At 56.0% G+C, this 27,893-nt stretch overlaps 6 protein-coding genes across 6 annotated transcripts; 3 read left to right on the top strand and 3 right to left on the bottom strand.

The window, feature by feature from the left end:
* Window positions 1-1,576: 1,576 nt before the first annotated feature.
* DCS_00912 (ATP-dependent RNA helicase) lies at window positions 1,577-3,580 on the bottom strand (the record flags this gene model as incomplete). Its single annotated transcript, XM_040798247.1, has 5 exons — window positions 1,577-1,625; window positions 1,686-1,943; window positions 2,013-2,373; window positions 2,432-2,842; window positions 3,349-3,580. 5 exons carry the CDS (start codon window positions 3,578-3,580, stop codon window positions 1,577-1,579), a joined length of 1,311 nt encoding a protein of 436 aa, XP_040659130.1.
* Window positions 3,581-4,336: 756 nt separating this feature from the next.
* DCS_00911 (RNAse P Rpr2/Rpp21 subunit domain-containing protein) lies at window positions 4,337-4,918 on the top strand (the record flags this gene model as incomplete). Its single annotated transcript, XM_040798246.1, has 1 exon — window positions 4,337-4,918. The coding sequence occupies one exon, from the start codon at window positions 4,337-4,339 to the stop codon at window positions 4,916-4,918; it is 582 nt and encodes a 193-aa protein (XP_040659129.1).
* A 318-nt stretch (window positions 4,919-5,236) lies between these two features.
* Window positions 5,237-5,668, bottom strand: DCS_00910 (uncharacterized protein; the record flags this gene model as incomplete). Its single annotated transcript, XM_040798245.1, has 3 exons — window positions 5,237-5,300; window positions 5,383-5,504; window positions 5,582-5,668. 3 exons carry the CDS (start codon window positions 5,666-5,668, stop codon window positions 5,237-5,239), a joined length of 273 nt encoding a protein of 90 aa, XP_040659128.1.
* A 1,441-nt stretch (window positions 5,669-7,109) lies between these two features.
* DCS_00909 (2-dehydropantoate 2-reductase) lies at window positions 7,110-9,653 on the bottom strand (the record flags this gene model as incomplete). Its single annotated transcript, XM_040798244.1, has 4 exons — window positions 7,110-8,808; window positions 8,881-9,313; window positions 9,379-9,419; window positions 9,499-9,653. 4 exons carry the CDS (start codon window positions 9,651-9,653, stop codon window positions 7,110-7,112), a joined length of 2,328 nt encoding a protein of 775 aa, XP_040659127.1.
* Window positions 9,654-23,453: 13,800 nt separating this feature from the next.
* On the top strand, window positions 23,454-26,088 carry DCS_00908 (small oligopeptide transporter, OPT family; the record flags this gene model as incomplete). The annotated part of the gene is made up of 3 exons (XM_040798243.1): window positions 23,454-24,086; window positions 24,168-25,065; window positions 25,136-26,088. The coding sequence occupies 3 exons, from the start codon at window positions 23,454-23,456 to the stop codon at window positions 26,086-26,088; spliced, it is 2,484 nt and encodes an 827-aa protein (XP_040659126.1).
* A 1,009-nt stretch (window positions 26,089-27,097) lies between these two features.
* DCS_00907 (60S ribosomal protein L37) lies at window positions 27,098-27,692 on the top strand (the record flags this gene model as incomplete). The annotated part of the gene is made up of 4 exons (XM_040798242.1): window positions 27,098-27,101; window positions 27,180-27,242; window positions 27,393-27,464; window positions 27,547-27,692. 4 exons carry the CDS (start codon window positions 27,098-27,100, stop codon window positions 27,690-27,692), a joined length of 285 nt encoding a protein of 94 aa, XP_040659125.1.
* Between the last annotated feature and the right edge of the window lie 201 nt (window positions 27,693-27,893).

Raw genomic sequence — 27,893 nt, 5'->3', positions numbered from 1 at the left:
TGCCGCAAACTTTGGTTGTACTTGCAACAGATGCTTCATGTCATATCATGACTCGATCGATGCAGCTGTGAGTGTACTACCATTCGTATGGTTCAGCCTGCGTAAGAAAGTGCGTACTGTACAGTAGTGCTCACTCCGCTCGTATTACAGATCTACTTAAGGAGTAGTGGATCATGGCGTTGACTAATAGAGCAATAATACGAGTACTTACTCCGTAAGTACAGCAAAAGCACACCTCTTGTTCGCTGCTGGTGTTAGTACTTACGCATTCATGTACAGTACTGCGAACTCCGTACCGAAGTACAGTAATTACAGTATTAGTTACTTGGACATGCCGTAGGCACCCTCGACCGAGCCTGTGGATTCTCTCCGAACACCCCGCCTGCCATTCCCAAACGCCGCAAAACTCCGAAATCAAGCTTGCTGCCTGAATCGCGTCAGACCACGTGATGGACATCTCACCACCAGTGACTCCTGCTCGGTCAGCCATGAATTCATGACTCGACTTCTTACTCCTGGCCTTTGATGGCAGCACACGAGCCTTCGATTGCATCAGTTGCTCACGAGCACGAGCACATCCATTCTCCGCTCCGCGCCCAAATCTCGCCATCCATCCGTCATCGATCGGCATCTTCATCCGGCATGGCCGAATCCGTCCACAAGCATACCCTGCTGTTTACATGAAGCGTTGCATTATGCAAATAAATTGAAACAAGACCCAGAGGATGATTACGCATCCTTGCTGGTGACGTCACGGCGCCCACGGCTGTCCATACATGCACGAGGCTGCGGGATCAAAAATTGCAAGTACAATTGTGTGCCCTGTGGTGCTGTAGTTAGCCCGGACCCGTGCGTACCAGCATGGCCCCGTGAATCCTTCTGCTTCACCTGGCCGTTGCCAAGGACGCCTAGAGCGTAGCCCGGATGGAAAGCCGAGGCCTCACAACCCTCGTGCATGCTGTGAGTCAGATGGCCGTGAATGTCTGTGGCCGAGGAGCGGCCGATATCCTACAGGCAGCAGACGCGGCAGGCTCCCCAACATGCGAGACCCCGTATCGTGCTCAATCCACCTGCCACGGCGTGGAGCTACGCAGAAACGGGCTTGTTCTCCAAATGAAATGACGAAGCAATGATGATGGCACCCGACTTCTCGGGTACCTGGCCACTTCTATTCGACTGTGCTGCAACCAGATGGAAACTTCGAGCTGGCACGACAATACGGCGCCGCCCCTCAAATGTAGATAGCAAATATGACAAAGGATCCCCGCCTCCAGCCGGTGCTCCTGCGTGCCAGGCCCCGCTGCCGAACAAAGGCGAGTTGATGCTCGTTGGCGGCCGTCTCGATGCTCCGATACCCCGACGTCCTGCTGTCCTGCTGCCAGTCACCTGTGTCGCTCGGACCGAGAAAGAGCGTGAGCAAGAGCGCGAGCAACGCAGCAACTTCATTTTTGGTTGTTTTCTGCTGGAAACTCCTAGACGAAACCCCCTGACCTTATTTTAGTCTCGACACATGTATCCGGAACCTGCAGTACACACCCAAACCCTCAATTCTGCCCATGTCATCCCATCTCTCCACCTAGGACGCCATGTAGGTGCTTGGCTCCACCCCTTCCTTGGGGAACTCGCTGAAGACGCAGGTTAGCATCACTTCGTCATCCGGTGGGGTTTGTCCGACAGAAACGTACGGCAGGGCCACCTCGAAGCGCTTCTCAATCTCCTTGAGCACCTCCTGATCCTGGTCGCTGCTCACAAAGGAGATGGCAAGACCCTTGGTGCCGAATCGACCGGCACGACCTACGCGGTGCAGGTAGGAGCTGGCATCCGCCGGGAGGTCGTAGTTGATGGCAAGGTTGATGCGCTCGATGTCGATGCCTCGTCCGAAGACGTCGGTGGCAACGCAGATGCGCTTCTTGAACTCCTTGAACTCCTTGTAACGCTTGATGCTGTTGGGCCGTCAGTAAAGGTAAGCAACGCAGCCATGCTCGCCGTCCCGGTCACTGGTCGGAACTCACCGCTCCTCCTGGCTCACACCCGAGTGGACGGCGATGGACGGGAAGTTGCATTCCTTCAGGAGCTTGTCCAGCTCGGTCGCGCGGATGGTGCTCTTGACGAAGATGATGACCTGGTTGAACTGAAGTTCGTCGAGAAGCTCGTTGAGCTTTCTGTTCTTTTCCTTCTCCTCGAGCTGCACGTAGTACTGCTGCAGGCCGTGCAGCGTGAGCTTGGTGTCCTCGTCGACGTAGTGCTCCGTCGGGTTCTGCATGAATTTGCGGCAGATGGGCTTGATGGCCTCCGACAAGGTGGCCGAGAACATCATGACCTGCTTCTGCGTGGGGGTGGCCCGGAACACCTCCTGCACATCGGTGCGCATGTCTGCTCAAGGTTAGACGGCCGGCCGTGTTGCCATGCACCGACGGGGCCGAGGACGTACCGGGTTGGTCGAGCATCTTGTCGCACTCGTCGAGCACGAAGATGCGAACGCTGCCGAGACGGAGCGCCTTGTCGCGGACGAGAGCCTTGAGTCGGCCGGGGGTACCGACGATGATGTGCGGGCACGTGTCCTTGCTCTTGAGCATGTCGACATCCGGCTTGATGGGGGTACCGCCGTAGAAGACACCCGTCTTGATGTCGGGCATGTACTTGCTGAATCGGTTGTACTCATCGCGGATCTGGTAGGCAAGCTCGCGAGTGTGGCACATGACCATGACGGAGACCTCTCCGTTGATCGGCTCAACCTGCTGCAGGGTGGCGAGGACGAAGACGGCCGTCTTTCCCAAGCCTGACTTTGCCTGGCAAATGATGTCGCCACCGAGAAGGGCCTGAGGAATGCAAGTTTGCTGGACTATCGATCGAGCGGATGTTAGACATGGACTCCCAAGCGTGAACGAACGGCAGGTGAAACGAGGCAGGGGCCCCGTCCGTCCATCGCGCATCAAGCACGACCGAAAGAGCTCGCGGTGTCGAGGGCGGCCGTTGAGTCGCTGCAAAACATCCTCCCAAGCTCCAGGCGGTCGTCGCGTCGCGGCAGGCCCGGATAAAAAGGCGTGGCCGAATCGCCGCGGGCGTGGTGGGCAGGTTTCTCAACCCTCGGCATCCCCCACAGCGCCGCCCCGTTTATCTCGGCGCTGATCCATCTCGATCATGGTCGAGTCCCGCACCAGTACGGGTGTTGATGCACCTCAAGATGGGCATGGCCCCTTTGATGCAGTTGATGCGGCGACAGAGGTAGGAAGGCGGCCGTCGGATTCCACTCATTTCGGTCGTGCGTTGCCACGCGCGCGACGGACGGACGGTTGTGGGGAGGGGGTTTGATGATACGGGATGTGAATAGGATTCTTCAGAACTGACCCTCCGATGGATGCTCGAAGCCACAGTCGCCAATAGCGCGGAGAAGCTCGGGCTTCAGGAGAAAGTCGCGGAAACCAGTCGAGTGGATGCCAACGTAGCTGCCCTTCTTGTCGACGTCGTTGCCAGTAGCGAGCTCCGACTTCTTGCCATTGGAACCGCTGGGGGCGGGAACGGTGTCGTTTCCACCGATCTCCTCATCGGAGTAATCGATGAGATCTTCTTCGTGGGACATCTTGTCTGCGGTGCTCTCTGTCGCCGGATGCAGAAATGCAGTCGTCGTCGCCGAAGAGGAGGGTGGGAGGGGTAGGTAGTTGATGCCGAGGCGTAGTCCGTGGCAAGGGGCAAGTGGGACAAGATTACTCAATTGAAGGCAGACAGCGTCAAGTATGGACGGAGTGCGATGATGAACGGGGTTGGCAGCGTCCAGGGTCGACTTTCCCAACCAAGTTGATGTTGACGAAGGGATGTTTGCAAGGCTGAAGCTAGTGGAGTGAATGACTGTTTGCCGTCGTCCTGGCTCGTGCGCCACGCTAAGTCATGTGACGGATCCGGTTCTCTCATGTGCACCGTAGATGTACTGTACAGTACATCTGCTGTAATACATGTACTTGTTGGCCTACTAAATGTACTTGTAGCTTGGACGGAGGACACACAGTGTCACAAGTACACCAACTATGTGTATTTGTGCAGCTAAGTACATGCAATACTCTACATGTACATTTAATATTTCCTGTTACGGATGTAACAACCCCCCCCCCCGGTACTACATGTACACTTGTACACTTGCTCCGTACCTACAGTACAATTACTTACTGTACAGTACTCCGTACAGTGCGGAGGTTTGATTATTATTACGCATTGAGAGAAATCTACTCCGACCTCGCACCTTAATATTGCTTGCCTCGCGAAACAAGCAAACAGGTGAATGAAAGCCAGCCTGTCTCGATGCTTCGGCAGTTGCATTACGACAGAGAGGCCATAATCCGCAATGAATAAGGAGAAAAAAAACAGCAGTGTCCAAAACAAAATTCTGTACTCTCGGGTGTCCTACCTCTACCAGGCTGCCAACTACCTCTCCGGCTGCGCGGACAGGAACCGACATGGAGCATTGCATCCAGTAACCAGGGATGACGGGTCCTCCGGTATCCGGCTCAAGGCTGCTCAGAACATTTCTCGATCCCTTACCTCGGATCTGAGGGCAGTAGCTTTGAAGGGGCAGATCCGGCTGAGCCCCGCAATGAAGCAGACGATTTGCAAGTTCTGCGAAACCCTCCTGGTCGAAGGGCAAACCTGCCACTCCGTCATCGAAAACACGAGCAAAGGCGGCCGCAAACCTTGGGCAGATATCCTGGTCACCAAGTGCGCCACATGCGGCAGATCAAAGAGGTATCCCGTCAGCGCAAAGCAGCAAATGCGAAGAGCGATGCGTACGCAAGCATCTGCACCTGCCGTGGCCAATCTGCAGACGTCAAAGGCCGGGGATGCGCGAAGTATGATATCCACCGTCGGTCCCGAACAACATCCACGGGCCGTAGACGTTGTTGTAAGGCCTTCTGCGAGGGACGCTTGAGGCTTGCTGCGAATCAATACAACACGACAAGGGAAGGTGCAGAGGCTTCGGCGCCGCTGCATCGCGAGATCGTGAGGGTTTCCAGACGAGGCACCGTCCCAACCAAATTTTCTCATTAAAATCCAATCTCGCCCGCGACAAGCTTGCGGAATCAGATGGTCCGATGGTAAAGTGTCTCCCATCGACGAGGCATTCGGCAGATAGACAGTGTAGCTTGGAATCGAACAGCATCACTCTGCACCTGAAACTAGCACAAAATGAACATGAGCGTAATTCGTAATCATCATATCTTCATCATGGCGAGGTGCCCGTGGCTCGTCAAGCGCCCTGCGGCGCGTCGTTCACGCTCTCTTCTCCCAGCACCTTGCTGGCGGCCATAAATCTGCTTCGAGTCAGCCAACGATTCACCAGAAGCCCTTCAACAGTTGCGCACGCAGTGTGCGGACAACAGGAACGCCACTCACAGGCCGCCATGCCAGCTGCCGAGCCCCCTCATCGCCTCCGCCTGCACGCTCGTCATACGAAGCAAGTTCTCCGTGTCCGAGAGGTTCGACGATAGTTGCGCGAGTTGCGAGTGTAGCTGCGCCTAGATTTGAGCGGCCGAGTCAGTCGCCTTACAGGGCCAGAAAATAGTTGGAGGTGCATTGGGGATTGAAAACGCACGAGTTGTCTATTCTTGGCGATGCTGTTGCCGGGGGCCATGCTTTGCCGGTTCATGTTTTGGGAAGCTCCCACGTTCCGTGTTGCCATGGTTGATACCAATGAGTTTGAACTAAATATTGGTGGGAATTGGCTCGGAATATCACGCCACGGCGAATTACGATACCCCGAGACCCTTGGTGAATGGAAACAGGAACAGTGCTGCTTGCTGGCGAGGAAAACAACAAGAAGCGCGAACGGTGGAGGTCGCCATGCGGTGGTTGGAGGCGTCACGTGCGTCATGAGCAGTTGCGTCTCCACCACCAACTGCACCAAACGCCGGAACTGTTCGTAGGTGCAAGTGTACAGTAGGTGCTCCGTACATCAATCCAACATCAATCAGAATTCACACTGACAGCGAATATGCGTACCGGCGTTCACCCTCTCGCTCACGCTCACTCTCCATGAATTCATGTACGGAGTGTTTGTGCAAGTATGAGTATGCACTCATGAATTATTGTATTGCATCAAATCCAATTCAGCACCGGACGCCATCGCAGGGTAAGAGTTTGAAGCCACCGTCGAGCGGACGGCATTTTTAAACACCGCCCTATGATCCTCTATGCCTGTTCGTGTTCAAGTACCGTACGCAGTATTCAAGCAGTCCAGTTAGCTAGCTTGAAGGATGCCTCTCCGCACATTTTGCTTCCGCCCTCGACGCATCCTGCGTCTCCTTCTCCTCCGAACACATTCCGCCATCTATAGCGTGCGGCCGTGAACCACTTTCTCCATCCACAACAAAGAAAATTATATGACGGCGTAGAGGAATTAGACGTATGCCGACATGAGAATTCGGATGACAAGCGAGCTTTCGTAGAGTATGCTGCTGCGCCGCAAGCAGAATCACCATGGGTATATCACCCCCACGCTAGCTGTGCCGCGCTGGTCGAATGCTCCCGCAGAGCCAGGAGCCCGAGGGTCCGTGATAGGAAATGTCATCGTGCCATTGCCGTGATGTCCCCCTGACGCTCTCCCGCTTCTTCGCCAATGCTGTTGCCGTTGCTTGTTGATCGCCGCGGTGCGCGCTCGCCCGTCGATTTCGGCAACGGAAACAAGCTGTTGCGAAGAAGGTGGAGCCCGTCAAGTTTGGGCAGAAATCGATGATCAATTGTATGCCAAGAAGAAGCGAGACACGAAGCCCGCACCCAATGCAGTAAAGCCAGAAATCGACCGGCCCCTTTGGCATTTTCGGCACTATTCTATTCGCACGTGCCGTGCTAGATGGGTCGCCGGTCGCCGGAGCGATGAATAATGTTTTGATGAACGGTCCGAGCCGGCAGCGGCCGAGGGTGGCCGAGGGCCCGGCCAGTGCTGCATCCGGGACGCGCGAGGCATGTCTGGAAACAGGGCACTCCTCGGACAGGCGGTTAGGTCGCGCGGCGCCGTCGTCGAGCCGAGGGGTGGGACCGGCCAAGGGTTGTTTGATCGGAATCGGCGCCTGGCCCGGGTTGCGCACGCACTCGCCGAGAAAGCGGATGCGAGACGAGGCGATCTAGCGCGCCGTCGCGATCGGCCCCTGCCCGAGGCTGCTCTGGCTGCTGTGCGCCGATTGCCCCGAGTCGACCTCATCACTGCCCGCGCTAGCACTCGCACTACCCGTCAGACTACGGACATTTCTGGGCTTCTTGGGTGGATCAAGGGCGCTCACCCCTATCTGCTGCTCGACCTGCTGGGGAGCGACAGCGTTTCCCTGTCCCGGCGGGTATCGCGGAACGGGTTGCCGAACCCCGTCGGAGGGCGAGGGGCGCCTGTTCATGGGCGACGAGGCGAAGCCGTTGGGAGGCGAGGGGCGGCCGCTGCCGCCGCGCACCGAGGGGGAATACGGGTTCCCGGGGGACTGGCTGGCGCGACGCGGGTAGGCACCGTTCATGCTTCCGGAGGAGCCGCCGTTGGCCGACCCGTGCTGCAGCTCGTCCAGCCTCGAAGCCGTCAGAGAGTTTGCTCGGGAGCTGGCGCCCATGGTTCCTCGGTCGACGGCGCCGTAACGGTTCGAAGTGAAGCCCATCATGGGGTCCTCGAGGATGTTGTCCGTCACGGCCGGCGCGTGGTTGACATGGCTCCCGCGGTTGCGACCAAAGCTCGGGCGGTACCTGCCGGCGCGGGAGGGCGGCAGAGGCCCGTCGACCTCGGGATTTCGACGGAACTGGGCGGCCGACGGTCCGCTTGCCTTGCGAGTCTTGCGAGACGTCATGCTCATCATGTCAAAATTGTCCGGGTCGATGGTGGGGGCGCCGGTGGCGACGGAGGGGTCCACGAAATCGTCGTCGTCGTCGTCGTCGTCGAAGACCTGCTGGCTGTTGCGCATCGGGTGGGGGCCGGGGTGAGAGACGGGCAGGGAGCCGGGGTGAGGGCCGAGGTGATGGCCGCGGCGGGGACCCGGCGGCGGGCCGCGCCGCATTCGCATCTCCTGCTCCCTGAGGGCAAGCTCCCGCTGGCGAAGCTGGAGCTCTCGCTCCCGCAGGGCCAGCTCCGGATCGCCAATCGTCGGCTCTTGGCCTTCGGGGATGTCGTCGTAGAGCACGAGGTGGGAGAACTCTTCGAGGTCGTTGCCGTCCATGGAGCCCCGCCTCGAGGGGTCTCTGGACCCTCCGTTCAAGGAGGGCGGGGGACGCGGGTAGCCGTTGGGCGGGCCACCGGCCATCGAGGGGGGCCCGCGACGCATGCTGCCGGGTTGGCTCACGTTGGACAGGTTTCTGGGCCGCGGCTGACGGGGCATGCCGTTGCCGTTGGGCATCATGGGGCGGTGGCCTTGCAGCGAGGGCATCCGCGGGAGCGACGTCGAGACGGTGGGGGAGCTCGGGGGCATCATGGGCACGGCCTCTCCGGGCTTGGGCCTGGACCTGTTGACGATGTTGAGGTTGTGGAGGATGGCGTACAGGGTCTCGATCCTTGGCACGGCGACGTTCAAGTCGCGGGCCAGCTTGATGGGGGAGCCGAGGTACGTCTCGACCTCCATCGGCCGTCTCGCGACATAGTCCTGCCACATGATGCTTTCCGGGAGGTTCGGTCTCGTCATTTCGTCCACTGTGCGCTGCTTGAAATCCGACGACAACTTGCAGCCGCTGGCGTCGGCGAGGCGCAACAGCTCGTCGATGACGTCGGACACCATCTCGCGGACGCCGACCTTGTCCAACAGGGCGGCGTGGTTGGGGGTATCGAATAGAACGCTGACGGGATGAAAGGAAATGGGTCTGCGACACGGTCAGCGACCTGGCCGATCGAGGATGGCGTCAAGGCGAGGAAAGGAGCGGCCGGCGACTCACCCGATGACCCTCTCGTACTGCTGCTGGCGGATGTTGGGGGAGACTTTGCAATCGACCTGACCGGTGCTGAGGGTCATGGCCAACGCCTGGGCCATGCTGTCCTGTATCGAGACCGGGATGTTGCTGCTCTTGTTCGCGGGCCCAACCCAAATCTCGGTCGAGGACTTGTGCTCAAACTCGCTCTGGCCGAGCTGGATCAATTCGGCGCCGGAGACGAGGGAGAGGACGACGTTTGTCGGGTAGCGCTCCTCGATGGCGGCCTCGACGCCGAGCGTGTGCGTCGTGTTTATGAGGATGCACGTGTGTTGGGGGGTGACGACGGCGTCGATGACGGCGGCAAGATCGTAGACGTCGGGGAGGGCCTTGACGCAGAGGACGACGTAGTCGAAGGGACCGTCGCGGATGTTGGATGCGTCTTCGGGGTTCCGAACGACTGCGGCGAGGGACGGAAGGGTCAGCGGAGGATGCGGTCGGGTCGGGGCGGTGCCGGGGGCATACCGTGTCGAGGCTTGAACCGCTCGTTTCCAAAGATGGGCGATCTGTCGACGGCCAGGGTCAGCACCTCGCGGGGAAGCGTCGGCGGAGTGGATTCACGAGGCAGCGGGTCGCCGGACGTACTTGAACGAGATGCCGTACTGGGCGACATGCTCAAAGCCGGATTTCCAAACGAGGGTCACGTCGCAGGCATTGGTCGCCTGAAGCCTCCAGGACAGAAAGGCGGAGACGGGATTTCCGCCGACTGAGCAGACTTGCATTAGTTGGGTGTCGCTCATGGTGAATGATGTCGGGGGATCGCTGCATCGACAGCTTTCTCCCCAAGAATCGGACAGGAGGCAGGGAGAGGGGAGGGACGAGAGCAGTGCGAAGGCGAGGCAGGCAAGAAAGGGTAGGAGGGGATCGCGGCAGGGCCGGGAAACTGGAATGGCGACAGCAGCGACGACGAGGGGAGATGCGGATGGGCAACGCTAAAGGTAGAGAGCGGCGCGCGCCAGGGCAGTGTGCTGAGGCGACAGGGAGCCGGAGCAGAGCGAAAAAAAGGCGTTTCGGACAACGATGGGCGGCGGGAGGTGGTGGGACGACATACCTGATAGAACCTTGAGACGAGGCGTCATGGGTGCCATGTTCTGTCGCGGCCCCCAATGAGGAATAGCGAGCAGAGATTGGGAGGTAGCGTCTGGCGATGGCCCCCGTCACCAGTCGCAGACGCGATGAGCGGGAGAGGCTCGCTGTGGCTGACGAGGATCTCAGTGGGCGTCGGTCACCGGCTCCTTGGGAGGGATGCGTGCCGTGTGCGGAGACGGATGGCGAGCGAACGACGAGGGCGTGGGCGAGACTTGTTGGATGGGTGCGGGACCGCGCGCAGGCGCTCCTGGGACGCGAGGATGTGACGGAGCGAGCAAGTCGAGCTGAGTATCGGAAGGGAGTGCGCCGTGGCTGCTTGGCCGCGAAGGGGGGGTGCGTGGGTGAGAATGTGCGTGAGAGCGTCGGGGAGTAGAGGGTCGGTGTGGGAGACCACTGGAGGGGGGGAGGGATCGGACGAGTGCGCACTGCTGCCAGTGCGTGTTGCGATTGCGTTCCGTACGGCTCGCTGGTCGTGCTCCCGTTGGAAAAAAAAAAAAAGACAGTTTAGGTAGTCGGTACCAAGGCGTGTGTGTACCGCTGGAGCGCTGCGCTCGCACACTGACGGCAACGAGGGCAGAGCGCGACTGTGGATGGTGGCCCAGAGAACACGACCCCTAGAGACGAGGCGTCGGGGGGGGGGGGCGTGACTCGAGTGACGGCGAAAAGTACCTGCACCTGCTTGCTGCAAGTACAAGCGAGTAGCTGGCACGGTACGGCGCAGATGGGTAGGAGCCTAGGGCGGCGGGCGGGCAGGACAGACACACCAAACGTGGTGACTGCGACAAGTGAATGTCCGTGGCGGCAATTGGTTGGGCGGCCTCGGGCGGATGTTTCAGCGGCGACGGTGCACTCCGTTACGGACTGGTACCCGTCCACGGTTGCTTCGTCGAGGCTGTCGTCGCACCGTGTAGCCGGCTGCACGGCGGTGCTGTGTGGGTTTGCCTGGTGCCGGCCGACGAACGAGCGACGAGGGTGCTAATCGATCGGCTAGAGCCAAAACAGGGAACGAGGCAGACGAGGCGCCGATGGCAAATGGCACAGGACGAGCTCGAACCGAAGGTGGCAGCGAACGAGCGGACGGACAGCGGTGGGCGGTGGGACGCGAGCTGAGCCGGCAGTGGTCGACAGGACGGCAGGGGAAACGGTCGGGGATTGGACGGAGCGAGGGTGCTGGGGACCAGCGGCGCGGGCGGAGCGGATGGATGCTGACGGCCAACCGAGCGACGGCGATGCATGCGGTTCAGAATGTGACGGATGGGCGGATGGACGGATGAGTGGGCACCATCGACCACGGCAGCTGCAAGTGCTGTGCTCCGTAACACCGTAAGTACTGTAGACCGTGATACCGCACCGCTCCTAAATTGCTGGCAGCAGAAGGCACGGGCGCAGTCGCAGCCGCAGCCGCAGGCAAGCAGGCCCAGCCGGGTGAGCGAGCAGGGCCTAGGCCAAGAGGGAGGACTCAGGCCAACAGGGCTCTGGTGAGCAAAAGAACACACGCACGAGTTGAGAGCGCGCTACTCGATCGAGAAATGACCAGGCAGGCGGTTTGGTCGTCACGTGGCGCCGGAAGTGCTGCCGCCGTCTTCGTCTCGTTTCGCTGGAGTCGTCTCGCTTTCGTTTGCTCCGTCCGTCCTGGTGGTTTCTGTTTCCTGCGTTGTTTGGTGCAAGGACGAGGAAAGACGAGAGGAGAGGAAATGAGGCAAAGCGAGAAGCAACGGGGCGGAAGGAACTGTTTGTTGATGAAAGAAATACTTACGTGCGCATACATGTACACGTCGGTGTACATTCACGAGCGCCGCACACCATGCAGGTACGGGAAAGTACTCGTATGGAGTCGCGAATTGGCCTGTGGAGAAGCGAAAGTGCACCACCGGTGCTGCCCGACTGATGCCAGGTACAAGCCAAGGCACTAAGAAGGACATGTGTTCCGACTGGTATTACTCCGTAGTCGCGGCTACGATCTACCTCGCAGCGTGCGAATAAACGAGCACCAGCTCCGATGTAATTTATCAACCCGCCCCCCCTTCCACCCCACTCGCCGCCTAACAATCTCGCAGTAAGCCAGTAGTACATGTAGTACTTAAGTACATTACTTACAAGTACATGCACGCTGCCTAAGTACAGTAGTTGTATTACTGCAAGTACTCCGTACAACGTACATGCACTCCGTAATCCGTAATACATGTACTGTAGTTGTGCAGTACGGAGTACAAATATGTACAAATACTTGCATGTATTAATTTATAGGTGCTCATACTACTTGTATATGTACTCTGCTCATATAATACTTAGTACAGGTACGGAGTAATTGCAAGTACGGAGTACACTGCGACAGGTACAACGTGCCGCTGCAGGTACCCACAGGTAGTCTCTAAACACATGCGCACCGAACAATACTCGCAGCAGGAACCGTATTAGGTATGATTAGATGGTCAGTCGACAACTCAGCCACGTAGTATGCTGGCGGCTACTTCTCTACAGACCTAGAAGCTACTTGCTGATTCGGCCTGAGTTGTGAGGTGTCGGGCCTGCTGTCGCAGTAAAGCCAAGCAAGTACATTGTAGGTACGGAGCACTCCGGTCCCCCGTACTGGGCCTACAATAAATTAAGTACCTAGTACATGTCAGCACGCCCCGGTCGCTGGATCTCCGGCCAAGTGAGTGGCGGTTGAAGCAAGCGGAGAGTTTTCCTTGAATTAATTACACCAACGAGGACGAGGGTCAAACATAGAGTACACCTACGGGTGAATCGTAATACACGGAGTACATGTACGGAGTTACCGTATGGTACATGTCTTGGACACTTTTGGCTCACGGTGAATGGAGGAACATGTGCATGCACTCCGTACAGTATCTGCACACAAGTACGTACTGACAAAACAGGTTTACTTGCACGCACAAAGTACATTTCCTGTACTGCCACCTACACAAAGATACTAGTAAACGAGCACGTAGCAGAAAATACTAGGAAGTTATCTAATCACTCACCGCAGTACTTGGATGACACGCGTAGAGGGGCTCTTGGGTACAAAGGTACAACGGTAAGCACGTTGTACCGAGTACATGTACGTTTACGGTTTGCCGGACTAGGCAAGAACTGGAGTGGACACTTTTCAACTTTGAAGTTTGCATCGCGTCTGGCTGGCGTCAACTTCGCTCGCCCCCCACCGTTTGTCATTGCACCGATGGGGCTCTTGGCGTCGGGTTGGTCACGGCGGCCGCTGGTGGCAAAAACCCGTACAGGAAGTCGGTCACCTGCAAACACAGTAGCACACGGCGCATCGCATTGTAATTATTCCTCCGCCGGACATGTGAAATAAGTATGTATCTTGTTGTACTTGCTGGTAATATGTCATGGTCGAGTCGTACAGTACAGGCAGTTGTAGTTGTCGTGGCTAGGGGGTGAGCCTACAAGTACATGCATGCACTTGCGTATCATGATGGAATCTGAGCCGAGGCGGACTTATCTTGGAAGCAGCAACACTCACTTGGGTGTTTGCTGATTTTCCGGGCCTCGTTCGAATGCTTACCAACAATCGCCAGGTTGAGTGAAATTTACCGATGCTAGCATTGGCGAGAATGCCGTACTACCCGCAGCTTGATGCGTCGTCCGCGTCCCACCTCGCAGTACATTGTTCGCCGGCAGTATTCCGCAAGTGCTTGTAACACTAACACGACATGTACTCTGTACTTGAATTGGCACATCCTAAACGGAGTACTTCGTAGTTGTGCAGTCTCATAGCTTATACTCCGCACTCGGTGCTGTTCGCATGCACAAACATATGTGCCAATTAAGACCACCTAGGTACCAACGGAGCAGTATGAAGAATGAATGTGCTGGGCTGCGAGGTAGGGAGCACCTGCAGAGCTACCAGAGCCTTGACCCCATGGATCAGGGGCCAGCGTTAAGCCTGTTGAGGGATGAGACAAGATGTGGCCCCCAGTAGCGCGGAGCACTAAGTGACCTAGAACGCACTGCACATACACCTGCTGTGCTGTACATGTACTTGCACGGTATAATGTTAGTGCTCCGCCGCTTCACGTCCTGGGACAAGGACGCAATTGCCAGTGCTGGTGCGGTGCGGTGATACTCGGACGATGCGTGTGCCAATGACCGACACTACCCGTCGTTTCCATTTCGAGTCACTACGGGATCGGTACGGGGTACGAGTTGTCGGCGGACGAAGCTCAGAGGGGTGCAGGCACGGGAGCAAGGACTGGTGAGACTGGTGATGGCAGTGGAGAAGATCGCACCGAGAAGCCGGTCATGCTGTCTGGTGGCCTGGGAGGCAGCCCGATCTCAGTGCCCGTGCGGCAGTGGCGTACGGTGCCGTGCACTCGACTTTTTCATCCCTTCCATTCATGCCTCTCTGCTCACCCCTCCTCGGGTTATTCACATGGCGAGATGAGGACAGGATGATGATGGGAGGGCCTTGTGCTGTAAGGCGTGGCAAGCAGCTCCGTGACCAAGTGGGCAGCCTGCCTGCAATACTAGCTAGACGAATTGCGCCGCTGATGGTAAAGGAATACTGTCCCGTTCCAAGCCTCACATGGATGGCGGCAGGCAGATGGAGGCCCAGGAAACAATCTTTAAGTATGTTAATACGGAGTACAGTGCTTGTAAGTGTACTTGTACGGAGTGCTCCAACTTCGCGCGTACAGTAATACTTAGTAGGTATAAGCACAAGCAGGTACTGTACATCGTACATCGCTTGTTCTCCGTAACCTACAGTACAACTAATACCTGCTAGTGCTTTGTGCTTGCACTATTCACCCTGAACAAGATGTTCGATATCACTGTACCAGCATGCATACCTGTATACTTGCGAGTGCGCGTACAAGTGCAGTGTACGAGCACGGGCTTTTCCTTTGGCCATAAATTGCATGAAGCGTTGAACAAGATGCTCAGCAACTTCTCCAAGTCTTGCCGACTGGTGTCGTACCAGACATGCATACAAGTGCACCTACAGCCAACTTTATGTATGTACTTGTTGTTCTTGCACGCGCTACCAACAGCAGTGCATCTCGCTTGTCATCCCTGCAAGGCTCATGATTCTCGTATCCTCCACCCTGAACCTGGATCGAGCATTGAGCATGCATAATTACGGAGTGCCTGGTATTACTGTAGGCACTCGTATTCGTAACGTCGTCGTCAGGCTGGTGGACCAACAAGTCGTCCACTCCCCCGTCCTTGCGCCACCGCAGATCTCTTCGCAGGCCCATCCAAGGCGACAGCACCCCCGAATCCGCCTTTGCCGTCTCACATCGAGCGAATGGACTCTTGCGACCGAGCCGTGCCGTCTTGCTTGGTGCATGAATGATGCCATTTTCGTATCAGGCGGCTGCCCGATAGGTCGGTCGCAAGCTAGAGCCTCAACGACGGCTGGGTTCGCGCGCCTGCGTGGCAGTACCATGCGACGACACCTACGCCTGCGTGGCAGTACCATGCGACGACACCTACACCTGCGTCGGCAAGTACGCGAATGGAAGAGACATCAGCTCAAGCTGCACAACGTCGCCGTCTTCTTTCATTTTCCACGGTGGACACTGAAGGGGCGGTCGGTGACGGGTGCTTGTATTTGTCGGCCTTGCTGCACACCTAAGCACCTACTCACTACGTACTGGTGGTGTCGGTCGTGTACAGAAGTTGGTGCAAGTAACAGTGCACGAGAACAAGACGCGTACATGTACTGCGTACGGAGTACGAAATACAGCGTGGTCTAATTGCGAAGCGGCGAGCTGCGAAGTAAGCACACATCTCTGCAAGGCAATATGCACTATTGCGAACTCGTTTGGTTCAACATCCATCTCTGCAAGGCAATATGCACTTTTGCGAACTCGGCTGGTTCAACATCCCAGCGCATGCCGGATGCACTCACTGGAGGTGGAGGGGCTGAAGCCGATCAGAAATGCAAGTACGGAGTACGGAGTACCAGGTTAGTATTACTGTACGGAGCACGGCGTACTGTGCAGCAATATCATCGGTACAGACTTGTACGTAAGTACAGCACCTGCGCCTAACCTGCATGTGAGTGCAGGTGGTTGCACACCCACAAGTACACCATTAGATCAGTACCTACGTACAGTACTAGGTAGGTACCTAGTAAGTACTAGACATGGAGTATTACTGTAAGTGCAGGCACTCTGTGCATGCTATTTCGGTGCGGAGTGAAGTACAGAGTACTAATAGCGCGCATGCAAGTACAAGTTCTCTGTACCATCCAGTAAGCCGAGTACGTGTGAAGATAAGCACAAGTAATACATTTAGTTGTACGGGACTCGCAGGGAGTAAGTAATACTGTAAACATCACAGTTCAGCTCATATTACTTCCTGTACTCAAGTACAGAGGATTCCGCACAGGAATAGTACTAGGAATTCCTTCTTGTACAAGTAGTCGTCAGCACGAATGGCGTCCGCTGCGCTCCGTACTCCGCTTGTAGTTGTCCCGAGGTGTACTGTACAATTGCACCCAAGTACATCCTAATTCTACACCCTCCCACTGTACGGAGCATACCCCGTGCAAATGCACCAAGGTATACTTGTGCTCATACCTGTCAGCCAAGTCCCCGTTCCACGCACATCGACCGTCCCCGTCAGCAGCAGAGAACGAGCTTGCGTCCTGTTCCTAGGAAAGACGACCTCCATCCTCGCACCTACCTACCTATTCTGTGCTGTGCTCCGTACCTCTGCCCTGCATGCTTCTCATGCGTACGGAGTACATGTATGGAGTACTCCGTACGTGTAGGTACATTGTGCGAGAAGCTAAGGCGCCACAGCCGCCGCCCCATTGGCGTTGCTCCCTCGCGTTGGCTGGCACGATCCCTCCCAAAGTCCGTGACGCGACCCCTGCTTGATCGCCTCATTGGACAAACGAATACTACCTTGTACCTGCATCTATCGCAGGAGTGCGGAGTATACTTGTGTACTGTCTTTGCACTCATACGTGTAGGTTCTTGCTGAGGTACTGTACTTGTACTGCGTGTGCGCACAGGCGTACATGTACTTGTTGGTGTACATTTAGATACTCCGCGCACAAGTACGATGCAAGTACAGTGCTACGTACATGTACAAGAACACCTGCTTACAGTACGAGAACATGTTCTTGCAGTGCGCCTGTCCACATGCAGATGCAAGTAATAATGCTTACATGAATAGGCAGATTACAGTAGGAAGTATGGAGTACTCAAGTACAGAGTGCCTGCACAGTATTCCACATGAGGGCACTGACCTGTTTCCTGATCATCTTGACTCGTATGCCAAAATAAAATCTGGACCAGTACGGAGCACATGTGCTCCGTACACCTACACCTAGTTGTACAAGTACAGTAAGTACATCCGTTCGTTCCAAGGTGCGCACGTACAGTACGGAGTACAGAGGACAAAGTACAACTATTGCTTAGTTGCACGTAAGTACTTACACGTGCAATGCATGCGCGCTTACGGAGCACTGTACTTTTACATGTGCATACCTAGTACTCCGTACTTGCGCGTGTGGCTGCTCGAACGCGGTCGCGTACATGCAAGCACGTATCTCAAGGCACCAATAGTGCACGACGCGTAGAGCTGCAGTACCGCGAAAATACTTCCATGTACGGAGTAATACCTTGACTTGTGCTGTAGTACGGGTACTTGTGAAGACTGCTGCTGTGGTCCGCATCGCAACCGGAATTTGGTGCAAGTACTGTACAGCCACAGTACAGTAATACTTGCTCCGTACCGTGCTCCGTACGGAGAAACAAAACTGATTAATACTCGCTTGCACTTAAGTACTTACACTTACTGTGAGTACTTAGGTACCCGGTACAGGATGGATGAACAGGCCATGTGCTATCAAAAGCTTGATCAATTCGACCCCCCCCCCTGTCGCGGAAATTGCCAAAACCTTGACTTGGACCCGTCGCGATATTCACGCTCCGAGTACTCCGTACGTCGCGGGTTTTTCTGCCACATCCATATTCCGAGTCCTTTGATTTGCTCATCGGCCAACGAGCGATTTCAAGGACAAGGGGGTTCCAAACCTTGACCCATCCATTCAAGCATCCTTGAGGAGTGCCCGTGCACTTGCCAGCACACACAAGTACATGTAGTTGTACTATACTTACAGTACAGTCTGCGTACGGAGTAGGGAGTACAACTGCAGTAAGTACACAACCGGTACGGAGTAATTATTCCTTGATATAAGTACGGAGCAAGTACGGAGTTCGGAGTACAAATACGTAGATACTGTATACGTCCTACATGTACATGCATGTATACAGCAAGTACGGGGACAGGGAGTACCCGCAAATGTAAGTATAATACGGTAGGTACGGAGTACTTGGAAGCCTACAAGTGCTGGCCTCCGTTATTACTCCGTAAAAGCTGAGGAAACGTACGTAAGTACTAGGTATGTCCTCCTGCAGATCTACCTTGCGTACTACGGAGTACCTACATGTAAGATTGTAACTGTACCTGGTACTCAGGTGCAGCACAGTACAGTGCAGTACTTGCGCCGTATTCACCATGCCATTCCCTAGGTACCTAGTTACCTAGGTACCTAGGTAGCACATGAACATGCTTAGCATGCATGTTGGCGCTCGAACAACAGGTATTGTACGGAGTTTCGGAGTGCTGCATGCTCCGTACTTGCATCTATCAATTCGTCCAGGTAGAATTCAGCAATACCCGGGTCTCTTCAATAATAACAACGACCAACAGGCACATGTACGCGACGCAGCAATTTCGAATTTCGTCGCAATTCCCTTTCGCTCCCTCTTAACAGCCTTCCAATGTACATGTGCAGTACATCCACCTCCACTAACTTACAGGTACTTGTACTTACACCTACCACTCTACTTGCCCCTACAGTATAGCCACCGCCCACACAGTGGTGCGGAAGCCAAGAAGAGGCGGAGGCGGAGGAAGATGAGGCTCACGATGACGATACGAATCGGCGTCTTCTCCATTCCGTACGAGTACATGGCAATGCCTATACTCGCACGGAGCAATCTCAACCCCTCACGGCTCAATTTCTTGCGTGAGATGAGTACGAGGACGGTAATGCCGATGACGCATCGCCGTATCTCGCTGCGAAGCCACACCTTCGCCCGACATCTCGATGCCCCTGGACAGAACATCGGCGCTACTACCAAGTACACATGCCGTTACTTGCAACGTGCTGCGCATCGCTTGGTTTGTCGCCGAATTTTCCCCCGGGTGCCCGGCGGTAGGGCATGTTCATGTCCTCCGTACCCCTGCCAATGCGCCTTCGGCATGCGTCCTAAGGCCCCTTGCACGAGCCCAGAGGTGCTGCGTACGTTGTGCTTCGCCAGCAAACGCTCCGAGTGTCTCTATATTTAGCAATATGTTCTACTTACATAGGTGCGCAAGAACGGGGCACTCCGTCCTCGTAAACCTGGCAGCACAGTACAGTACTTACACTCGTTTTGCACCAACGATAATTTGACGCGTGCTGCGTACAAAGGTGCATGACGCACTTGGAAACACCAGCTCCATTCGGACTTTGCACTGCCCTGAGGGTCAACGCAACGCTTCATTTCACCCACATGTACCCCGTATAAGTGTACAGTACTTACGTTTCCATTGTATAGCTGCCCCTTTGTCATCTACTTGTACTTCTGTGCGGGCATACACTTACGACATGTAGTTGTATGCATGGAGTACCTACCTGTACACATATGTCGCTTTCCGGTCGTTGTCCGCGTCGGAGCAAAATTGCCGGTACAAGGGCGACCGGTCCGTTGCGCCTGCAATGATTGGATCATGGTGGCAGCAAGAGAATCCCTTCGCCAGCATGTAATGTCACGCTTGTCATTGTGCCAGATTCATGCAGGGCCATGATGTCATGATGCCATGATACCAAGACAGTACCACGATGCCATGGCAGACAAACGCTTGGGTAGAGTGCATCCGTGCCGGAGGGAAAAAAAAACCTGCCAATCACAGGGACGGCCAACAACGGAACAAGGCCTCGCTCAGGCATGTGGCATACTGTAGATGTGATGGGATGTGACGACTGGCGAATGCACCAGGCACCGCGAATTGGCTTTTGCCTACATATGGGCCGAGGTTGCCGCGAGGCTCCTCACCGGCTTGCACCGAGCTGGTCGCTTACCGGTCGCGTCCGGGGCTCTGACTAGATCCCTCCCTGCACCTGTGCCCCGTCACCGTATCGTACATTCGAGAGTCAGCTGCGGATGCGAACGGGGAGGCAACTGGCAGGAGGCTGAAACGGAGAAGTTGGACCCCCAGCGTCGGCATGTCTCCCGAACGGGTCAACTGGACGAATATGCATGAGACATGGTAGGCACACACGTGCACTGTGCGGTACATGCACACCTATGAGTGCGTGCGTGCGTGCGTGCGTGAGCTGTATAAAAGTATGCAGGTGTCCGGAGTAGATGTCGGCCACTCACCGAGCCCTTGCTCGGCTGAAGACATGTCTCGCAGATCCGATAATAAACGCACCAATGGGTCGTGACCCGTTTGATGACGAGGGCGTACATGTTCATACTGATTGAGTTCAGCAGGTATTGTTAACGGCAACCTTGATTCGTTTCACCTGCATGCGCTTGCTTGGAGGCATCACCACTTTCTTGTGCTCCTTGCACGTGCATGATATCTGCATCAGCATGCACCTGCATTTGCGCTCCGGCCCTCGATACGACCTGTCGATTGTTGGGCTGACTTGCGAGGAACACATTTCCTGCACGTCGTTTTCGTGTCGAGGCTGGCTGCATACTTATGCAACCGTTTCCCGGGTTATTATTCCATTGTTGGAGGAGGGGGGGGTGGCAAAAGTAACTTTATCGTGAGAGAAGGTCGTCTCCATGGAATTGCTGAAGCCGTCACGGCCCTATCGAACCGTGCGTTGCGAATAGAGACTCACCATGTTTCATTCGTTCCGTCATGTCCTCCTGTCATCGCACCTCACCCGTGTCCTCCGTTCTCGTTGTCGGAGGGTGGGGTGCGTTCCAGTTTCTCGGCGACCCCGGTTGTCACTTTCAATTTCATGACGTTATTACCGGCACCATGTCCCGGTCCACGGAACGTGCTGATAGGCAGCATCAGAGGCCTCTTTCGCCAGGTTCGGCGTAGGCTGCGCCCGAGGCGAACTCTGTGATGCGCATCCGGAAATATCCTTCTTCGCTGCGGCTTTTGATCGGCCTTGAATCCGGAATAATGATCATAAAATCAGAGGCATTATCCTCCCGTGCTTGCCATGGGGGTCGAGATGTCGTGCTCAATGGTCGAACGGATGAGGCCCCGTCCTGTCACAGAAACCTCCATGTCACCGACCTGGATGACCAACCATTCCGAGAAGGCTCAGCGCGGCCGCTGGGCAGGTGCCTAGATAAATACGATACTTGTCCTTGTGCCGGGTACTTGTACTCGGTAGGCGGCAGCGAGCAGGCCAGCCTTGACGGCGCGTGGGTTGGGACGTTTCTCCACCCGCCGTGATGCCTCGTGTTTTCACTCGTGCTACCCTATAGTGCCACGACACCGTGCAAGTCAGAAAGGGTGTCGGCTGCTCCGAGTGCCACCGTATAGAAACCATAGCTGCTTCTAGGGGTTTTCGGCCTACTACTGTCGACTAGAAGACCACCGTGGGCAAAAAGTCCTGCATGCTGCATGGAATCCTACAGCGACCTACAGGCCGCGGCTTGGTAGGTGAGGCAGCAGCAAGTTCTCGGATGCTAAATCCATCTTACCAACACTTGTGTCTTGCCATAGTTTCCTACGAATAGTCGCCATCAAACGGATGACTCGGATTAAATGGGATATTCGACAACTACTGCATTCGAAACGTCGGGCCCCCAAGTGCTCACTGACGGGTAAGCGTTGTGTGCTGCGAGAAATGGTGCCAAGGACCCCGGATTGCTGACGAACGAGCTTGCGAGGATCGAGAGACATTGGAAGGGACTGTTTTCGTGCGAAGGGGAATCATCTAAAACGTACATCGTTATTCTGTCGGGAGAAGACTTTGCATCTTCAACCAACTGCTGCTGAGCGTAGGTAGCAAAGGGCGTCATTTCCACTTTGGGAATGCTTCGGATGGGAAACAGTCGAGCAAACAAATAAGACAGCAAGGGTCCTTGGGCAGCAAAGTCGTAGGCACGATATGTCTCAGCGATGGCGAATTGCAAATCGATATTGGCTCAAGGAGACATTTGCATCTGCCTCGATTGGTCATCCAAGCCGCGACGACTCGCTGACGTACCGCTATCCGCCAAACTCTCCGCTCCGGGTCCGAAAGGGTCCGAGTCCCGAGTCCCGGATCCACCGTCCGGAATCAAAGGAAATGCCGAGCCACAGCAGCGTGGACCAAGTCCGGCGAATGCGGCAAGGTATTATCGTGGTGTGGTAGTGGTGGTGGTTTGGTTGTGGATGGATGGATGAGGTTGCGGGAGCCACGCAACCACGGTTGCACCTAATAATAGTTGCAGGCACGGACTATTAGTTCTGGGGGAACACACCGAACGTGTTACTGTCCATGTACTAGTTACGCATGCAATTGGTGCAAGTGTACTTGCTCCTGTACCATGCGAACGGGCGATACCAGACTCGAGCTGGCTAGGGCTCACTCATTGCTGCAGCCATCGTGGCGACTACGCCCGGATAGGCAGGTCGGCACCCAGCATCACTGTGCGAGTACTTTTGCTACGCACATGGACGCTAGGTACCCTCCTCCTCTCCAAACGTGCCCCTTTGACAGCTTGAGCAAACATTTACGGTGTTGCTACAGGTTCATTCCTGTAAAGAAACGAGGCGACAGACTCTTTCACAGAACATCTGTCCACTCTTTCCATCTGCTGCCACTTCTTTCGATCCCGCTCTCATCCTGCTTTGGACTGCATCCGACAGGCGGCTTCGAACCTCCTCCTCCAAGACAGCCCTCACCTGCACTTACATGTACAACCAGGGCGACGGAGCCCCTGCTCATGTCAACCTCTCACGCCAATGGTCTCGTTAGCGTGACCAAAGTCCCTCCATCCCCGCCGCCTGTTCAGCCGGGCCAAAGCAAAGCCCCGGCTGCGGCGGATAGTTAGTGGCCCGTTAGTGCTTGATTGCCCCCTGTTCCTGGCCCGCCAGTTGGACGGGCTCGCCCCGGGACGCTGCCCGCGCATCAGGTCAACAGCCGCAGCACGGTGCGGCTTCGTTGCCGAACACTGGCTCCGTATGTACTCGTTCGATGGAGCAGGCGGAACCCTCGTTCCAGCTTCCCCCCCCTCGCTCCTCCCATCTGCCGCATTCTTCCGTCTCCAGCAGGCGATGATAGAACGAAGACGAGACGATACGTTGCTTTCCATTCCTTCGTCGTCGAATCTACGGCGGCGGCCATCGTCGTCTTGACGGCGGGTGTCAATCAGTCAGTCAGTTAGTCAGTCAGTCTCGAGTTCCCGAGTTGCAAGCCCATCCGATATCGAAATCGATCGTCATATTCGCTCATCATGGCTCGCTCCTTCTTCCGGAAGCGACTCGAGGTCGAGGAGATCACGCCGATACCTGGACCCTTTGATGCCAACTCGTCGAGCGTCGATCACCTGCAGCACCTTCAGCAGTTCGAAAAGGCCCACAAGCTGGACCCTAACCTCCCCCTCGACGACCTCAACGATGTGGATGCCGCCATCGCAACGGGCAATGCCGAAAAGGGCATCGAGATTGAGCATGCTCTCATGGAAGACAACAGCCCCTATCCAGAGGTACGCACGCCCTTTCGCGGTCAACCGCCGGCTCCTTCATCCCGCGTGCACACCCAGACGCACGGAATGGGACTGACAGAATGCCAGGTTCGTGCCGTCGTCCGCAACTACGACGTCGACTTCCCCGCCAACACCGTTCGCGCCTGGGTCATCGGCATGCTTCTCTGCACCCTAGGTTCCGGCGTCAACATGCTCTTCTCGCTTAGAAACCCTAGCATCGCCATCACGACCTACGTCGTCCAGCTCATCGCCTACCCCATCGGTCGTGGCTGGGACCTCGTCATGCCCGACAGAGTCTGGAACCTCTGCGGACTCAAGTTCAACCTTCGACCCGGCAAGTTCAATTACAAGGAGCACGTCGTCATCGTCGCCATGTCAAATGTAAATCCGATACACTCCACTCCCTGCCCGGGGCACACTGTGCCGTGTCGGAGCCGGGAAAGCTGCTGACGACAAACGTAGGCTGCGTATGGTGGAGGCGTCCTGTACGCTACCGATGTTCTCATCGCCCAGAAGGTGTTTTATGGACAAGACTTTGGACCTGCCTTCCAGATTCTCTTTGGCATCACAACCCTCTGCACCGGCTACGGCCTCGCCGGTCTCGCTCGACGCTTCCTCGTCTGGCCCGCCGCCATGATTTGGCCCGCCGACCTCGTCAACTGCGCTCTTTTCTACACCCTGCACGACCACTCGAGATCCGATCCCTCCAAGACCAACGGCTGGTCTATTGGCCGATACAAGCTCTTTCTCATCGTCGGAGTGGCCGCCTTTGTCTACTACTGGATCCCAGGCTGGATCTTTCGAGGCTTGTCCGTCTTTGCTTGGCTGTGTTGGGTTGCCCCCAACAACGTCGTCGTCAACAAGATATTCGGCGGACAGCATGGCTACGGATTGATGCCCGTCACCTTTGACTGGACCATCGTCAGCGGTTTCGTCGGCTCGCCCCTCATCCCTCCCTTCCACGCCATCGCCAATGTCCTCGTCGGCATCGTCGTTTTCTTCGTCTTCGTCTCCATGGGCGTTCACTTCAGCGGCGTATGGTACGCCGACTACGTTCCTGTCCAGTCCTCCGAGTCCTACGACAACATGGGCAACATCTACAACGTGAGCCGAATCCTCGACAGCAACTTCCGCTTCAACGAGACGGCCTACAAGCAGTACTCGCCTCTCTTCCTCTCCACCCAGTTTGCCATGGCCTATGGCCTCTCCTTTGCCGCCATGTCCGCCGTCATCATCCACGTCGCCCTCTACCACGGCCCGGACATCTGGAGGCAGTTCAAAATGGCACGCCACCAGGAAGACGACGTCCACATGCGCCTCATGAAGAAGTACCGAGACGCCGAGGACTGGTGGTACGCTGGTAGGCAACCCCCGCCGAATCTGTCCTTCCCAACCCATCCCCGCCGCTCGTCTGACTGACCGCTGCGCAGCCTTGTTCGTCGTCATGATCGCCATCTCCTTTGGAGTTGTCGTCGGCTGGCCTACCGGATTCCCTGCGTGGGCATACGTCATCTGCCTGCTGCTCCCCATCATTTGGCTCATCCCCATCGGCCTCATCCAGGCCATCACCAACATCCAGCTTGGACTCAACGTCCTGACCGAGTTCATCATCGGCTACATGGTCCCCGGACGACCCCTTGCCATGATGATGTTCAAAAACTACGGCTACATCTCCATGTCGCAAGCCCTCTACTTTTCGCAGGACCTCAAGCTAGGCCACTACATGAAGGTGCCTCCCCGTGTCATGTTCACCTCCCAGCTGGTCGCCTCCATCTGGTCGGCACTCGTCCAGATCGGCGTCATGAACTGGGCCATCCACAGAATCCCCGATGTCTGCTCGCCAAACCAGCCCAACAGCTACACCTGCCCCAGCGGTCGCGTTTTCTACACGGCCTCGGTCGTGTGGGGCGCCATCGGTCCCGCCCGCATATTCAGCCACGGTGCCATATACTCGTCGTTGCAGTGGTTCTGGCTAGTCGGCGCCGCGACCCCCATCATCACCTGGCTCCTCGCTCGTCGGTGGCCAAAGTCGATTTGGCGCTACGTCTGCACGCCCGTCATCTACGGAGGAACCGGCTTGCTGCCGCCGGCGACGGTGTACATATTTCTCTGCTGGGGTGTCGTGGGCATCATCTTCAACTACTTCATCAAGCGCCGCTACGCCGGCTGGTGGCTGCAGTACAACTACATCGTTTCGGCCGCCCTCGACTGTGGCCTCATCGTCTGCTCCCTCCTCATCTTCTTCACCTTGTACCTGACAGGCCAGAATGCACCGAATTGGTGGGGGAATCGTTTTCCATTTGAAACCCTCGACTACACGGGCCAAGCCATCAAGAAGCATCTGCAACCTGGCGAAACGTTTGGACCGTCCGTCTGGCCTTGAATGATGACTGTCAACTCGCACGTCATGCTGGTCGTGGCCAGGCACGTTTTTGGGACAGTTTAGAAGCAGCCGGAGTTTGAGTATGGGGCGACATGGAGTCTGCGGGCGGATGTTGATTGTATAGCATTTTACTAGTAGTGGGATTTGGCGCACAAGATACCTCTGATGAATTACGGCTGACATGTACTCTTGCGGATAAAATCTGAGCGATGGATATGGTGCAAAGAAAACGTCACGTCTGTTCGTGTCGCCACGTCCGAGATGCAGTACTATGATGCAAAGCAATCGTACAATAGCCGTTCTGGGGATGGTGATGGCTTCGAAAGGTGCCATCATGCAAGTGCAGTACGTACGTACTGTAGTCCTCCGTACTCCTGCTCGGGAACACCCCAAAGTGTATTACAGGTAATTACTTGTCTTGCATGTGTTGCAAGTGCTCAAGTAAGTAGTAAATGAGGAGTACGGAGCATTACGTAGATGTTCGGAATAGATGCAAGTACAGTATGGAGTTCTGTTCTCCGTAGACGTACTGTAAGTACTCCGTCCTCCGTCCTCCGGATTCCGTCCTCCGTACTCCGGCACTTACAAATATGTACGGAGTACTTTTACGGAGTACAGTACACCTACGAGTTCAGTTAGGAGTACTCCGTAATTACTCCTCCCGGTCCTCCGTACAGAGTACGGAGTACAGTACATGCACGGAGTAAGTACAGTAAGTACTTACTTAAGTAGTTAATTATACAGTATAATATTTCAAGAGGATTTAACATGGTCCCTCACACAGAAAACGTACCCGCATTTTTTCAGATCCCGTTGCGAGATTAGGTCACGTGTTACACAAACAGGGTATCATCACATGACCCAGACGGATCAACTCCATCAACCGAGTCGCGCTCCACCGCAATTAGGGCTAGCAGTTCTGACTGACACTCCACCGAAAAAAGCCCTCCTGCATTTCGGGAATTCCCAGATCGTTCATCAACCTCACGCCCAACGACAAGCCGCCAAGATGAGTACGTGCCGTCACTGCGGACGAAATAGCGAATCGACCGCGAGATGAATTGGCTGTCATTGCTGACGATTTCCTGCAGCGAAGGGTACCTCCAGCTTCGGTAAACGTCACAACAAGACGCACACCCTGTGCCGACGATGCGGTTAGTCGCCCACCGACCTCTTCCCCTTCGGACTGAGAAAGAGGAGGATAAATGGAGAAACTGTCGAATATGGAAATGGGAATGGGAATCGAAATCAGACGAAGGCGGCGAAAAGTTGCATTGGATGTGGAAATACTGACGGCAATCCAGGTCGTCGCTCGCTGCACATCCAGAAGCATGAGTGCTCCTCTTGCGGCTACCCTGCTGCCAAGACCCGAAAGTGTACGTCTTGCCCACGTCGGATTGAGCGGAATTCATCCCTTCCACCATCCGAGCGTGACGCTGACCATGGTTCATTCCACAGACAACTGGGGCGAGAAGGCCAAGCGGAGAAAGACTGTCGGTACCGGTCGCATGCGCTACCTCAAGGACGTTTCTCGACGATTCAAGAACGGCTTCCAGACCGGCCAGCCCAAGGGCGCCCGTGGCACGACCAAGCAAGAGTCCTAGACCGGCTAATGGCGACCCGACTCGAACAAAAAGCCAAGCTCGACAATGATGGAAGCGACTCTTGCCTGACTGAGGAGAAGTCTTGGCGAGGGACCATGGTGTAGGAGGGGAGGTTCGACTGCTACCGTGATACGGGAATGCGCGGCGGGCACGTACCCTTCTGTCATGGGACGATCCATGGTGGCGACTGATGGATTGGAG

The sequence above is a fragment of the Drechmeria coniospora genome, chromosome 01 (genome assembly GCF_001625195.1).
Source record: "Drechmeria coniospora strain ARSEF 6962 chromosome 01, whole genome shotgun sequence".
Lineage (NCBI taxonomy): Eukaryota > Fungi > Ascomycota > Sordariomycetes > Hypocreales > Ophiocordycipitaceae > Drechmeria > Drechmeria coniospora.
This window is presented reverse-complemented; position numbering and strand designations above follow the sequence as displayed.